Genomic DNA, 16,632 nt, shown 5'->3' with positions numbered 1-16,632 from the left:
CATTTACACACGCAATGAGATTTACCAAGCCTGAAAGTAATTGCGCGTATTGTGATTGCGTCTGTATTTAATACGTTCGAAAGGAAGGTGCTAATCTGCTGCTGCTGTTATTGTGGCAAGGAGGCGACATCCAAAATCAAAGAATACGCAGAGAGAGAGAGTCTTTATTCTGCTGCATGCTATTTTAAAAATGGTTGCACAAGTTTTATTAAAGGCCACTTTTTCTTTAGTTCTCCGCCTTATATCTTGCCACCTTCTCTTATTGTGCCCCCCTCCACTCGCCCACAAGTAGGCCAAGCCTTTGTGCCAAAACTTTGTATTTAGTTGATTATTTATCTTATTGAACGTGAAATCATCCTTTGTAAATTACATTTAATTAAAACCCGCGCTTATTAATCACAAAACACAGGTTAAACATCATGACCATGAGACTGCAGCTTCGCCTGAATTATGGTTCCGCGTTAAATCGACGGCGTAGCCGACGGCGTAGGGTCGCGGTGCGGTGTGCGTCACCGCGTACCCTACGCCGTCGTTTCTGCGTTGGTGTGACGCGGAACCATAAATCAGCATTTAGTGTGCGCTCTGTGCGCTGTTCTGAACACTTCTCTTCTCTTCTTTCGGTCATATGATGGTCCCGTCTGTCACGGGATTACACATTTAGGGGTAAATCCACAAAGAACAGATTGCGCCCGCAAATAGCGCTGTGAATTGCGCTGCATTAGCGCCCGCAATTTGCCCCGCTTTAAGGTCCTATTCACAAAAGATTTTGCTCTAATGATATACCGGAGCAAACACGCCCATAAAGTTTTGCGGCTGAGTGCAATTTGCACTTGTCTGAGTGAGCGGAGCTGTGTCCAGTGTTCTCCGTATTTCTGCACACACATTGGTCCATAATGAAAACTGCAGAGAGCACAATAGACTCAACTTTCACGTATTTGTACTAGTATTTCGCAGATAGATAGATAGATAGATAGATAGATAGATAGATAGATAGATAGATAGATAGATAGATAGATAGATAGAACCTTATTCATCCCCAAAGGGAAATTCAACCGTCCAGCAGCTCATCAAAACATAAACATAAAAATCAACCACACTTCCATTCAGACAATAAAAGCACATTCATAATATTAAAATAAACATATAAGGTTTTTAAACAAATATCATGTAAAGTGCAAACTAAAATATAGTCCAGTTGTGGCAGAGGTGAGTGTGTGAAACTGAGTTCAGGACGACTTAAACAGTCTTATTGCTGCGGGGACGCAAGGATCTCCTGAACCGCTCCGTTCTGCAGCGCAGTGAGCGGAGGCTGCGGAGCCGGCCGCTGCAGCTGCTCCTGCTTCTCCAGTGTGCCCCTCTCCACCACAGATCTTAGCGGGTCCAGACTCCTGCCCAACACTAAGCACGCTTTTTTGACCAGTTTGTTCAGTCGCCTGGTGTTTTTGATTGCAAGGCTGCCCCCCCAACACAAAGCAGCAAAACAGAGTGCACTGGCCACCATCGTGTGGTAGAACATAGCCATCATCTCCAAACACACATCAAAAGCCCTCCGTGTCTGTATGACATAAGCTATTGAAATGTCAAATGTTAAGAGGCTGTGCGCATTTACGCACAAGGCACAGCACCAGTAACTTCATTAACACCGGATCGGGATCAGATCAGGATCTAATGGTAATTCATGTTCTGTGTTTTGCTACACACACCTACAGGTTAGCTGTTAAACAAACACATTCTAGATTTATATGTTTATGTAACCTGTGTCTTGTAATCCCCTTTAGTAGGGATTATATACTCTTGACCTTGGCGTTTAATATCTAATCTACAAAAAATATCATCATCTTCAAAAATATAAAACACCAACAGCTAATCACAGGTTCACTCAGTTTTAAATTCTCACAGGTTCAGGAAGGGAGATTGGAAGTAGCAATTCAAGAACTCCAGCCCACATAAAACACACTCAACCACTTCTTTAAAACAAAATGTGATAAGACACAAATTTATTGAAACACACTATTCTAATTGTCTCTTCTTATTCATTTCTAACAGAAAGTTCACTTATGACGTCACTTTTTTTAGTCTCTGGTTACCTTGGGCCCAAGAACAAAAAATACCTGAGATCTCAGTGGAAAAAAGTATCAAAATAAAATATTAAACTCCTTAGATTCTTCTGGTTTTGTCCTTACTGTCCCTGGGAACAGTGCAGCATCCACAAACCCACGTCCTGACAGGATGAAGGCACCCTCAAGCAGCGGGATGATTTCTGGATCACAGGAGGGACAGCTCCACTATACCGGTGCAGTCTTCCCTCAAAAAAAAACAGCCAGGATATCTTGATGGAAACACCAATTAGGGTTCCGATGGAGTTCACTTCCACAGTTAATTGACTGCTTAGCACTTCCTCTCTGTCCGTGCTGCTTGCGCAGCTTGCAGCTTGCAGAGAGACGAGTTTCTGTGTCTGTTTGACCGCATTTGGCAGGCAGCTAACGTCTGCGCACGAGGTGCGTTCAAGGACAGTGGGAATTTCTAGCATCACATCGTACACAACACTTGTGCTTGCGTGTGTTGTGTTTAAGGACCCTAGCAAATGAATTAAAATAAATACAAAAATAAAATAAGAAAATAACCCCGGTTACACTCTCCCCCTCTAAACCGCATGAGTCTCTGCATGCACGTCTGGCTTATCTGTATATATGTGCAAGGGTGCAGTGTGGGAAAATACAGTCCCTAATGTCTGAAAAAACGAACTAATGGCCAAAATCAAAGGTTCTCCTAACTCATCATAAGTGAGTTTTCGAGGTTGACGCCTGTCTCTAGAGGAACGCCTCAACTCTAGGGGCTCAGGATCTGGACTCTCAGATGATGCATTCACATGGTCTGCAACTGTGGGCTCTGTTGTGACGTGACCTGTGCTATCTCTGACAGGTGATTCGCCTGTCACATCAGCTTCTGGGATATCAATAACAACATAATCAGGGGCTCTACAGTGTGGAGTAGAACGTGTCACAGCACCACTTCTCTCTGAGCTAACAAGAACATCTGACTGGGGGGTGTGGCTAGGTTCAGAAGGAGTGTGAGATTTCTGTGGCATAAAGACAGGGATATTGGGGTTTAACACCCTTGAGATTGGCTGACGTTCAGTGGAATCTCCTTCAATGTGTATGAAAGGGCCTCTAGTGATAATTTCTGGCATTTGCGTGCTAGGATACAGTTCATCGTCATCACTGCTCATGTCATCCTCTTGATCATCAGCATCCCTTTGTGTGTCTTTTGTTGTTTTGTCTCTCAGTCTCATTTTCTTTGGTGCGTCAGTGTGAAAACCATACTCCTGGGTCACTTTTGCAGGGAGAAACCCACACGGCAAAAGGAGGTCTCGGTGCAATGTACGACGAGGTCCCTCTCCTGTTTCAGGTTTCACTACGTAGACGGGACTATCTCTGATCCGTTTTACAACAACATGGATTCTCTGCTCCCATCGATCTGCAAGTTTATGTTTTCCCCTGATGTTAACATTCCTTACTAAGACTCTATCTCCCTCAGAGAGTTCTGCTGCCCTGACTCTCTTGTCAAATCTAGCCTTGTTCTTTTCCCCCATTTTCTGAGAACTCTTAGTAGCTAGTGCATAGCTCTCTTGCAGGCGTTGACGAAGGCTTTTGACATACTCTGAGTGGGTCTTATGGTTTCCCATATCAGGGTGGATTCCTAGGATTAGGTCGATTGGCAGTCTGGGCTGCCTCCCAAACATTAGCTCATAAGGTGAGTAGCCTGTTGTGTCATTCCTTGTGCAATTATATGCATGGACCAGGGGTTTGACAAAGTCCCTCCAATGGTGCTTGTCTCTCTCTTCCAGGGTCCCTAGCATATCCAGGAGTGTCCGGTTAAATCGTTCCACCGGGTTCCCACGGGGGTGGTATGGGGTGGTGCGTACTTTGTTAGCTCCTATCAGTGTGCAGAGCTCTCTGATAGTCTGAGACTCAAAGTCTCTGCCCTGGTCACTGAGCAGACGACTAGGGAATCCATAGTGGACAATAAAATTTTCCCACAAGGCTTTTGCAATAGTTTTTGCTTTCTGGTCTTTAGTTGGCACCGCAACAGCAAATTTTGTAAAGTGGTCAGTGATAACTAATACGTTTCTAGTGTCTCTATTATCTGGCTCAATGGACAGATAATCTATGCACAGAAGTTCAAGTGGGTATGTAGCAGAGATGTTTTCTAAGGGTGCAGCTCTTTGAGGCACTGCCTTCCTTCTGAAACAGCGCTCACATTTTTTGCATTTTTCTTCAATGGCTCTGGCCATTCTTGGCCAGTAGAATCTGGCACGAGCAAGGTGTAAAGCACGCTCGGAACCAAGATGGCCGACATCATCATGCACTCCCTGTAGTGCCTGTTCTCTGAACTGCTCAGGCAAGACTAACTGGTAGACATGACTGCCTCGCTCTACCCATCTCCTGTACAGTACACCGTCCCTGAGTTCAAGTCTTTTCCATTCCCTGAGAAGGAGTTTGACATCGGAGTGTTCAAGATTGGTTTCTCTAAAGCTGGGTTTTACCCCTCTCTCAAAAAAGGTGATAACCCGAGAGATAGATGGATCATGCTTTTGAGCATTACACCAATCAGAAGTTGTCATTGATGGCAATGTGTCTTCACCAAAGACACCAAGTACCAAGGAAGGGTCGACAACCAGAGATTCCGCTGTAATAGGTTGTTCTGGGTTATGATGGTGTTCACCCCCAACTGCTATGAGATGGCGTTGACATAAGGCGGAGAACACTTCATGACCTATGTCATCTCTTGAATCCAAGAGTCGTCTTTTCATATCCTCAATTCTTTCCCTCTCTTCAATGAAAGCTTTGTCCTCTCTGGGTGGGTCTTGAGGCCGGCGGGATAACCCGTCTGCATCACCGTTGGCATGCCCTGCTCTATATTTGATGGTGAACTGGTAGGTGGAAAGGGCAGCCAACCAACGATGTCCAGCAGCATCTAGCTTTGCAGATGTTAGCACATATGTGAGGGGGTTGTTGTCTGTAAGTATAGTGAAGCTTGTACCATAAAGGTAATCGTGGAACTTCTCACTAACCGCCCATTTTAGAGCTAAAAACTCTAGTTTGTGGGTAGGATAGTTCATCTCACTTTTTGAAAGACCTCGACTGGCGTATGCAACAACTCTAAGCTTCCCCTCCTGCTCTTGGTAGAGAGCAGCCCCCAAGCCTTCACGACAAGCATCAGTATGTAAGATATACGGTAGTTGGGGGTTTGCAAAGGCAAGGACAGGTGAGGATGTCAATTTCTCGATGAGAGTTTGGAATGCATTCTCGCACTCGAGTGTCCATTCCTCCCCGAAGAGTGCATCAGGGCTGAAAAGAGATTTGGGGCGGTCTCTCTTGTACGCTTTGCCCCTTTTCTTCGGTGGATAGTAGCCTGCTGTCAGGTTGTTCAGAGGTTTGGCTATTTTGGAATACCCTTTGACGAAGCGTCGATAGTATCCAGCAAAGCCTAAAAAACACTTCAACTCCTTCCTGGTAGAAGGGCGAGGCCAGTCTTTCAAGGCAGACACCTTGTCTGGGTCAGTGTGAACTCCTTGAGCATCAACCACATGACCAAGGTATTTAACTGAGGACTTGAAGAAATGGCACTTTTCTGGAGACAGTTTTAAGCCATAGTCCTTTAGACGGTTCAGCACTTTCATGAGCCGTGCTTCGTGTTCTTCTAATGTATCGGAGAACACAATTAAATCATCCAGAAACACAAGTACCTCATTTAAGTGCAGTTCACCAACACACTTCTCCATGAGGCGTTGGAAGGTGCTGGGAGCATTTGTGACACCCTGTGGCATGCGGTTGAATTCAAAGAAGCCTAGGGGACACACAAAAGCGGTTTTGGGCTTATCTTCTTCAGCCATCTCAACCTGATAATAACCAGATTTGAGATCCGTTACAGAAAACCATTTGGCACCGCTGAGGGCCGTAAATGTCTCTTCAATGTTCGGGAGGGCATATGCATCTCTGATGGTTCGAGTATTTAACTTCCTGTAGTCAATGCATAGCCTGATTGAACCATTTTTTTTCCGCACCAAGACCACTGGTGACGCAAATGGGCTCTCTGACTCTTTGATTATTCCTGCATCAAGCAGTTCCTTGAGGTGCTGCTTGACTGCTTCTCTGTCTCGAGGATGAATAGGCCTTGGCCTCTCCTTAAAAGGTGTTTCGTCACTCAGCCTAATGTGGTGCCTCACTGTGGTAGTATGACCATATGATAGGCTGTCTACAGCAAAGACTTCTAGGATTGACTTAAGCTTGTTGACAATGCGCTCTTTAAATTTTTCAGGGATTGGTGAATCGTCAAGGTTAAACTGGAGATCACCACTCTCAGGCTTGTCTTGAGGAGACATCCTTTGTTCATCTCCAAGTGGTGTGATGTGCTGAGCTGCACAGATTTGGGCTATGACACATTTTGGTTGCAGAGTAACACTGTGTTCACCCAGGTTGCGCAGAACAACAGGGACCCTGCTGCTTGATTTAAAGGGGATATCAATCAAAGCAGCTTCAAGGAAAAGGCCGCCTGGCAACCCGAGGTGTTCGTGTGGTTCAAGCACGAATGTACTCTGGCTGTTCTTTTTCGGCCTGGCATCACCAATGACACAGAACTTTTGTTTTGGAGCAATAGTGATGGAGTCATTTCCATGTAACCTGACGGGACATGAGTGGTTGTCAGTCTCCTGTGTCTGGGCAATGTGCAGGAAGATCTTTACAAAGTCCTTTGAATTGAGTTTGTGAATGAACTTTGGGCCATCTCGTTCAAGAACGTGCTCGTAGAGTGGTAATAGCACATTCGTACCGATCAGCAGGGGGATTCTACGGTTGAAATCACAATCAGGGACTACAAGTGCTAACATATCTAGGTCCTCATCTCTGCCAGTGATGCGCTGGGGAAAGGTAACATGAGCTTCTATGTAGCCAAGATAGGGAACATGCTGTCCACCAGCTCCCTCAATTTCGAGGAGAGCACGAATTGGATGGATCGGTAAGTGAGATAGATGGTCTCTATGAAAGCGCTCAGAAACTGTTGTGACTTGTGACCCGGTGTCCATAATGGACTCACATTGGGTACCTTCCAGGAAAACTGAGGCTGCACAACGAGGACCTATAAGTCCTGGGGGTATGAGTTGTTTTGCCTCATCATTAGTTGTCTGTGTCATAATTGTTCCTTGTGTCTCAGTGCCATCGATCAGTTTATTGGGACGGAGTTCATCTGGGGTTACAGCTCCTGAGTGTCCCCTAGCAGGAGCTGCTACCAGTTTAAAGCAAAGGGTGAGGCTGCTTGTTGGGCTAAGAACTTTTCTCGCCTCTCTCTGAGTTCTGCATTCTTGCTGCGAACTAGTGTGGGGTTTGGTTCATTTGAACACTGTGCGGCAATGTGATTGTCCTGCCCACACTTAAAGCAGAACCATGCCCGTGGCATTCCAGGGACTCTAAAAGGTTTTTTCACATCATTGCTGCTAATTGCAAGACAGGCTATCTCTTTTTGACTTTGGGATAGCTTTTCGACTTGTTTCGTTAGTTCAACTATCCTATTCTCAAGCTTGGAGGTTTCATCTTGTTTTTGTTTTGGCACTGGGTGGGGGGAAATGTCATGAGCGGGGTTGAATGACCTTTGGCTTAACCTTTCCACTTGTTTAGTTAACTCACTAACTTTCTTTTCAAGGTTTGAGGCTCCATCTTGCTTCATGTTGGGTGTTGGGACAGGCTCACAATCATAGGAGGGCAAATTAAAAATGTTATGGGCATGTGAAGTAGCTTTTGTAGAACCTAAATGTTTCTTCATTCTATCTAGCTTAGCTGAACGGCGATCTTCCTCAGTTCTCAACATGAGGAGAAAATCAGGGAATGAAGGTGGGTTGCTCTTTTTGCACTCTAACTGCAGACCTATAATAATGCTCTGGTCCCAACAGCCCCTACAAAACTGTCTGAGTAAATGATCATTGGACCTTTCAGCTGAGGCTCCCCCTCTAGAAATTGCCCTTGTGATGAGACTGTGGAGTCTGTTCAAGTACACTGAGGGTTTTTCTCCATTGTTTTGGTTGGAGCTGAGAAATGCTGCAAATAGCTCCTCTCCATCCTCCACAACACCGTAAGCAGAGTCAAGTTGTATAACATAAGCAATTGGAGGTGAGGAGATCCCAAGAGGTTTTACAACATCAACAGCTGGACTCAGCAAGCTTTCAAGGATTTTTCTGACCTTGTGAGCGTCATTCAAGGAAGGGTCAGCAAGGAGGAGATCAGCTTGGATGCGCCAAGCATCATAGTCGACTTCACCATTAGGCCTTGGCATGCGGCCGGAGAAGGTACGCATTCTAACTGGTGTGGATGATGGAGCAGTTGACTCATTTCGGATGACATGTTCTACAATCACCTTTTGGATCTGAGGTGGGTTAAAGAGGTTCTCATCAATGTGAACTGGGCTCGCTGGCACGCTAGCAGTAGCACCCTGAACACGTGTGGCTTCTGCTGGTTCACTATTATCTTGTGTAATGTCATGGTAAGGAGTGCTACTACTTTGAGTTACATGTTGCTGTGTGTCACTACTGTGTAGAGGCGATGTAGCATCTTGACTCTTTTGCAACTCGCTCTGAAGGATACTTAAGAACCCTGCCCTGCTACTGCCTGCTACAAAGCTCAGTTCATCCAGGTACTTACGGGCTATCTCTCTGCCTATTTCTTCCTGACAGACATCTCGTATAGTTCTCACAGACCATACCACAGCAGGGTCTTTGGGACTCGGTATGGTACCTAAGGTAATGGGGTCTATTTTAGAGATTGCCTTATCAGATACGTACTGGAGCAGGACTCTGCCCTCTGGTTGTCCTGACTCATCAGGGATCTTGACTATCTTAGATATTTCTCCATTTACTTCAAATGTACCAGCTATTTCGTCATGTGTGTAATCTCCCTTAACACCCGTTATATAAAGGGAACACTGACCGTCAACATCAAAACGGTTGCAAATATCCATATTTAAACTTGGTAAACTAATAACTCAAAAAGGTGTGAAATGTGGGATGGAAAATCAAGTGGCTACTGAAATCCAATCTCCCCGTACGGGCCACCACTTTTGTAACCTGTGTCTTGTAATCCCCTTTAGTAGGGATTATATACTCTTGACCTTGGCGTTTAATATCTAATCTACAAAAAATATCATCATCTTCAAAAATATAAAACACCAACAGCTAATCACAGGTTCACTCAGTTTTAAATTCTCACAGGTTCAGGAAGGGAGATTGGAAGTAGCAATTCAAGAACTCCAGCCCACATAAAACACACTCAACCACTTCTTTAAAACAAAATGTGATAAGACACAAATTTATTGAAACACACTATTCTAATTGTCTCTTCTTATTCATTTCTAACAGAAAGTTCACTTATGACGTCACTTTTTTTAGTCTCTGGTTACCTTGGGCCCAAGAACAAAAAATACCTGAGATCTCAGTGGAAAAAAGTATCAAAATAAAATATTAAACTCCTTAGATTCTTCTGGTTTTGTCCTTACTGTCCCTGGGAACAGTGCAGCATCCACAAACCCACGTCCTGACAGGATGAAGGCACCCTCAAGCAGCGGGATGATTTCTGGATCACAGGAGGGACAGCTCCACTATACCGGTGCAGTCTTCCCTCAAAAAAAAACAGCCAGGATATCTTGATGGAAACACCAATTAGGGTTCCGATGGAGTTCACTTCCACAGTTAATTGACTGCTTAGCACTTCCTCTCTGTCCGTGCTGCTTGCGCAGCTTGCAGCTTGCAGAGAGACGAGTTTCTGTGTCTGTTTGACCGCATTTGGCAGGCAGCTAACGTCTGCGCACGAGGTGCGTTCAAGGACAGTGGGAATTTCTAGCATCACATCGTACACAACACTTGTGCTTGCGTGTGTGGTGTTTAAGGACCCTAGCAAATGAATTAAAATAAATACAAAAATAAAATAAGAAAATAACCCCGGTTACATTTATATGGTGGAATTGTTTGTAATAAAGCAGCCCCTTACTGTATGGATGAATCCTGAACTCCGTCCTGTTACTTGCTGAGTTTGCGCGCAGTTTAATACACGCTTCTGAAAGACGGTATTTGCTCCACTATTTTTGCGTGTGGCAAATAGCCCTGGCCTTTGTGAATTAGACGCTTTTTGCAATGAGGCTTATTTGCATAGAAAGCTGGCAATTTTGCGCAGAATGTATGAATATTACCTAATTTGCATGCATGCAAATGGCACCGGCGCAGACGGCCACTATTTGCTTGGCAGCGCAGTTTGTGGAGCAATTCGCCCTTTGCGGGTGCTTTGTGAATTAGACGCTCTCTTTTTGTCTCATTTGCGCCGGTTTAGCGGCCGCAAAAGCCGCGCAATCCTTTTGTGGATTTGGCCCTTACTGTCAGTGTGCAGTCTGCAACTGTGTTGCAGAGACTGTAAAAATTAATTCTCCCATAATTTCACCCAGTACCTCATATACCTCTCTTCACAACTAGAATCACTACAGGCACAGTGAATTTCAAACTATTTTACTGTACAAATATTAACATCTAAACTTCAGGACCAGGTTCTGTTTGTTTGCTGACAGCTGTTCTGCAGCTGTACGCTAAACCACATTGTGATTTCCCTACATTTGAGGGTTTCTAACCCATTTAACAGATAATCCACCTGTTATGAGCCCAAATATATCGTCTCTAACCCCCGGATAGTCTCCACTAAATTCGGCGTAAGATAAAAAATAATCCTTGGCCGTTTCGAGCTGTTTTTGGGTCATGATGGGAAGACTTCATAGTGAAGTGACAGGACTGGGCAACAATTTGATAGTGTTTATTACTCTGAATTAGTCATTTATGGTGAAGTGTGTAAATGGAAATCGGTCACTTTACTTCAAAATCAGTTTAGTAATTAATGGTAGGTCAGACACTAACTTCCCATAACTTCCTTGGTTCTGTAACTCCCCTGGCAGGTCTGGTCCACAACGCAGAATCAGAATCAGGTTTATTGGCCAAGTTTGAACATGCCAGACAGGGAATTTGAACGGTTATTTCCCTCACTGTACAGTGAATAGACAAATGGCTCTTATTAACATATATACCATTTTTTTTAAAGTGAAAGGTGCAGCAGAATGAGGTAGTCATGATTATTGAAAGGTGCATATTTACAGCCTATGATTGTGGTTATTATTATTATTGTTGTTGCACAGTGATTGATACTCTGAGACTCTATGAGTGATGAGAGTTCATCAGAGCAACAGCTTGGGGGAAGAAACTGTCTCTGAGTCTGGAGGTTTTGGCTACAGAGCTCTGTAGCTCCGTCCAGAGGGCAGGAGTTCAAACAGACTGTGTCCTTGGTGTGAGGGGTCTGCAGAGATGCTACCTGCAGTTTCCTGGTCCTGGACCGGTACAGGTCCTGGATAGATGGGAGGTTAGTCCCAGTTATCCTCTCTGCAGACCTGATTGTCCGTTGCAGTCTGTGCCTGTCTAGTTTGGTGGCTGATCCGAACCAGACAGTGATGGAAGAGCAGAGAACAGACTGGATGATGGCAGAGTAGAAGGTGGTGCAGCTGCTGTGGCAGGTTAAACTTCCTGAGCCTGATGCAGGAAGTACAACCTCTGCTGAGCTTCTTCCTGACGGAGTTGATGTGGGTGGTTCTACTTCAGGTCCCGGGAGATTGTGGATCCAGGAACCTGAAGGTGTCTGTGGTAGAGACAGTGCTGTTGAGGATGGTGAGGGAGGGGGGAGGTTCCTGAAGTCCACTGTCATCTCCACAGTCTACCAGTTACTGATGAATAGTTTCCCCTCAAATTGAAGTCAAATTGAATTCTGATTGAATAAAATAAAAAAATAAAAAAGCTCATATTCCAGTTTAATAACCTCACATTTTTATTTTTTAAGAAAACTTTTATATGACAACACAAATTGGGCACATCTGGGTGATAATTTCAGTAAATACGTATTTATTTAGTTCCTAATGTGAGCTGTTTTGTTTCTCCACAAGTGCTGAATGTTTTGGTAGTTTGGGGCCCCCTGGTGGTGGAAGTCTGTGTTACATCTGTATAATCTGAATCTTTGTAAGTGCAGCATCTCAGGAAGTTTGTCTCTCCAGAGTAACCGGGTAGAACCGTAGACGTTTATGGTCGATGGTTCACTGCATCGTTTCAGAGATTTTAGCAACTTCATGTGGAAATGGAGGAATACTTTTGTGGAAGCACTAACTTGAGGAGGGATGATTGTGCCATTGTGGGAGTAGAGCTGGAGGGTGGAGGTGGAGGTGGAGGGGGGATCCCCCAGCATCTTCACAGCTCCATCACGGTGGCTGCTGTCCTTCTGGGATCTGATGTTTGCTCGTTTGTTTGTTCTTTTTTTTTAGTTTTTTTATTTCGGTCCATATGGATACAACATAATACAACATAAAAAAAAAAAGGTCCAATATATTAAATGGCACCGAAAAGGTATAGGCTGAAGCCAAGGCTTATTATGCCTACCCTTTTATGAACCTCGACTCAGGAGGTTTTATACAAAACAAAACTAATAATTTGGGTTCAAACATTGAAAAAGAATGGATATATTGGACAAGTAACAGAGGTATCTAGATAAGAAGCAAAGACAAAAAAAAACAAAGATGAAAACAAAACAAAAAACATACTATAAATTGCAAGGAGTGATAAATTAAGTGGTTCTTAAGTGGCAAGAGACTGTACAGCGGGGAGAGCAGAGGTTAAGAGTAGGGTGTGTAAAAAAAAATATTTTTTTTAACATAGCCTACAGTGACTCGAATCACCCGATGTCAAAAGCACTGTTGATATTAAGTTACAACTCCCCCAGTGAAGACAGATGCATTCATGTTTTAGTCCATCAGGCTTTTATAGCTAGAGTATAGTATAGTCCTTTTTCCTCCATAGAGAACATTTGGGCGGCAGCCTAAGCCAATCTTCCCACCGCCTATGATAAATCCCGAGCGCCTAAATCCTAAAAAGGTTTTTTGGGTGTGATTTAGGTTCGGGGCTAGAGGAAATACATTCGGGCCTCCAGCCTCGGAAGCCCATAGCTAAAAACGCCACTGTACCAAGTGGCTTACAGGGCACCTTCTTCAGGGTTTACAGAGAAAAGATGCGCGACTACCAGTTCAAACAGGGCGCAATTTCCACTGGGGACAGGGGGGACATGTCCCCCCCACTTTTCAAAATCAGGTTTTTGTCCCCCCCACTTTTTACAGTTTAAAAACTAAGGCTCAGCCTGTAATTGCAAATCATCAAGACACCCTGTGCGAAGGTACTGACGGCCCCGCGGCCCCACTCTCCCCCCTCCCTCCAGTGCTGCTCAAGGCTGATTTATGGTTCCGCGTTAAATCGACGCAGGGCATACGGCGTAGGGTACGCGGCGACGCGTCGATTTAACGCAGGACCATAAATCAGCCTTCACAGACAGACAGCCAGGACGCTGCAGCAGCAGAAAATGAAGAGGAGCCGGCAGCTCAGTTTAAAATCCATTTTTGCAGCGGGACAAAAAAGCAGCAGCACTGCTGTGTTGCAGGTAGGCTGTGCAGAGATGAGTAGCCAAATATTAGCCTACTCAACGTTACTTTATACACTATTGTTGCTAGCTAGCTAAGATGTAGACTGTGAGTGAGTGAGAGAAAGAGACCCAACACTATAATACCCCCCCCCCCCCCCCTCACTCTCACACACACGCACGCACGCACGCACGCACGCACGCGCACGCACGCACACACACACACACACACACACACACACACACACACACACACACACACACACACACACACACACACACACACACACACACACAAAGTACTTCTCTTAAAAAGAACAATTTATCCAAAACCTTGATTTGATTTGATGTATTTTATTTTTGTACATGTAAAAAAGAAACAATACTTTATGAGAAGTTTAAGAAAACAAAACAAAACAAGGAATTTCATCCTTCAAAACTTGATAAATTGATTTACATGTGACAAAAAAGGAGTAGGAAGAAGTGTAAACTTAAACCTTACTCTAGCAAATGTAACTGAGTACTACCCACCTGGTTATGTGTGTTGTATAGAATATGGAAAGCATATTTCCCCTCTGCTGTTAGTTCACTAACTGTAATGTTGGACTTACACCACAGGCTCAAACTCAGAGAGAGCAGGGGAAAGCATCAGCACTGTAGTGCAGGTAGGTTAATATGTTGTAAATGGTTAGGTGATTTTGGTTTGTTTATAAGGAAAGGAAGGAATGAACATGATCTATTTTCATATTTCATAGGAGAAATATGTGGAGACAGGCGCAAGAGAAGGAGTGCAGGCAGGAACCCAACCATGTTAGCCCAAAAGTGATTGTAGAACAGCATCTCAGCAACAAAACCTTAAGATCAAGAGAAGTCATACTGTGAATTTCCTTAGCTCCATTATAAACAAGGAGTCAATGGAATCCTATGTTTTTTCTGTGCCCAAGCTTTTGAAAATGAAAAATCAAGCCTGGCCAAGAATGCAGATCCAGCATTTTCCCAAAACGGGCAAAAAAAAAGTTAAAAAGTATCTAAAAAAGTAAATGCATATTAAAATCGTTTGATCGTTCGCATTCACACACACACATAGTCTTACAAAGCCACACTGCACATCCACGCTACAGCTACACGCACAAATTTACCCATCCTACTTGTGTCCCCCCCACCTCTGAAACTAAAGTTTCGCCCTTGCAAACGGCTCAAGTACTTTTACGCCGTGGTGGAGTGCGACTCGGTGGACACGGCGGCTAAGATCTACGAGGAGTGTGACGGCTACGAGTACGAGAGCAGCTGCTCGGTCATGGACCTCCGGTACGTCTGCAGGAGTTGTCGTCTCAGTCTCAACTCAGTGTTTGACTTCATCTTAAAACTGATCTGTCTTTGATTTAATCTGAACAGTTTTATTCCTGACGATCTGGCGTTTGACGAGGAGCCCAAAGACGTGGCGATGGACGTGAACGTGTCATTATATACCCCAAAGCTGTTCACCTCGTCTGCTGCTGCCAGCTCCAAGGTAGGAACGGTGAAAGTACCAAAACATGAGGCCCCCAGAGCCGCTGCAGGCCAGATTCACTCGTTTGATTCTCGTCTACACCTTGTTCCTGCATGAGCATCTTTAAAGCATCTAATCTTTAGAGGAGAAGGCAGGGTGGACTTGTTGCTGTTCGTGTTGCTAGGGAAGATTCACTTCTCCTTACACCGTCAGGCAACATAATCTCTGAGTCTGTTGATTCATCAGCAGGATCACCTTCCAGGACAGTAAAAATGTGACAAAACATATTCATCAAGCAGTAGGAATATGGGTTAAGGTGCTTCGCTAATATAGGAGCAAGTGCAGATTTTTCATTACAAATTTTTTTTTTCTTTTTACTTCAAATGCATTTCTGCAGCACAGACAATACCTGCCCATTTGTTTGTTTGTCGTCTTTTCTGTTTGTGTTTTGAACAAAATCATGGCAGAGCTCACACACTCATTTCCTCCTTCAGACAGTTTCAAGAAATCAGCTGCTGTTATGTTTCATTTGAACAAAGATCAGACAGTATTACAGGACAGAGGTTTAAAGGAGCAGGGTTTGTCCCATCATAACCAGGACAGATGAACAGGTGGGCTTAGTAAAGGAGCAGATAAGAGCTGCAGCATCTTCATCCGGACCACTAGGGTCCGGATCCAGACCTGTGGTTCCTCTACTGACCACTAGGGTCCGGATCCAGACCTGCGGTTCCTCTACTGACCACTAGGGTCCAGATCCGGACCTGCGGTTCCTCTACTGACCACTAGGGTCCAGATCCGGACCTGTGGTTCCTCTACTGACCACTAGTGTCCAGATCCAGACCTGTGGTTCCTCTACTGACCACTGACACTTTAATCACAAATCAGGTGCAGCTGACGTGGGATGAAACTGACCATGAGCGCGTGACGGCCCTGAACAGGAAGTTCAACAAAGACGAGCTGCTGGACATGGACTTCAAAGCCTACCTTGCCTCCTCCAGCGAGGAAGAGGACGGTGAAGAGCAGGAGAGTGAAGAGGAGGCCCCTCCGGCAGAAGGTGAGACGATGAAAGTCCTCTGATTCTTTAGTGTCAGCTGTGATGAGATGAAGTAGAGCTGGAACGTCCTACTGTCCTGTTTGTCTGACAGAAGAGCCTGCTGAGCTCCAGGAGAAACCCCAAGAAGAGGAAGAGAACATGAAGCAGAGGATGAAGAAGAATAAGAAAAGTGAGGAGCAGATCTCCAAGTACAGAGAGCTGCTGAAAGGCATCAAGGTCTGATGATGTCATCGGCACCTCCCTGTTTTTCCAACTATGAATATGTTGTGTTCAAGCTTAATTTAATCGTAACTGCGACGACTTTGTCTAATAACAGATTTATTTAGTAAATGAAAACTAGACGATGCTGCTGATCGTCCCCGGTCTCCAGCCAGGAATTTTGGAGGTCAAATGTTTCCAGGGTTACTACCCCTGGGCCTGCGACAGAGGAGATGTTGAGGCGCACTGCGTTCGGCAGGAATGTTCTGTCCATCTTGGGGGGTGGGGGTGTTGCTGGTGATAAACAAGTCCTGTCGTGACCCGTTATGTATCATTATGTACTTTCAGTATGTATGCAAATGTACAAT

At 44.7% G+C, this 16,632-nt stretch overlaps 1 protein-coding gene across 1 annotated transcript; it reads left to right on the top strand.

Moving 5' to 3' along the window:
- The first annotated feature begins 4,420 nt into the window (after nucleotides 1-4,420).
- On the top strand, nucleotides 4,421-16,288 carry LOC133440505 (ESF1 homolog). Its single transcript, XM_061717812.1, has 6 exons — nucleotides 4,421-4,562; nucleotides 13,009-13,148; nucleotides 14,701-14,831; nucleotides 14,919-15,033; nucleotides 15,898-16,066; nucleotides 16,158-16,288. Exons 1-6 carry the CDS (start codon nucleotides 4,421-4,423, stop codon nucleotides 16,286-16,288), a joined length of 828 nt encoding a protein of 275 aa, XP_061573796.1.
- The last annotated feature ends 344 nt before the right edge of the window (nucleotides 16,289-16,632 follow it).

Source organism: Cololabis saira, chromosome 1, assembly GCF_033807715.1.
Source record: "Cololabis saira isolate AMF1-May2022 chromosome 1, fColSai1.1, whole genome shotgun sequence".
NCBI classification, from domain to species: Eukaryota; Metazoa; Chordata; class Actinopteri; order Beloniformes; family Belonidae; genus Cololabis; species Cololabis saira.
The sequence above is the reverse complement of the archived record's forward strand: the minus strand, read 5'-3'. Positions and strand labels throughout refer to the sequence as shown.

What these genes read in the sequence shown, in the direction of transcription:
- LOC133440505 (XM_061717812.1), top strand. Translation starts at nt 4,421, where the DNA reads ATGACTGCCTCGCTCTACCCATCTCCTGTACAGTACACCGTCCCTGAG. An exon ending in ACTACCAGTTCAAACAGGGC is followed by an intron (nt 13,149 to 14,700) that starts GCAATTTCCACT and finishes CTGAAACTAAAG; the next exon opens with TTTCGCCCTTGCAAACGGCT. An exon ending in CTGCTGCTGCCAGCTCCAAG is followed by an intron (nt 15,034 to 15,897) that starts GTAGGAACGGTG and finishes ATCACAAATCAG; the next exon opens with GTGCAGCTGACGTGGGATGA.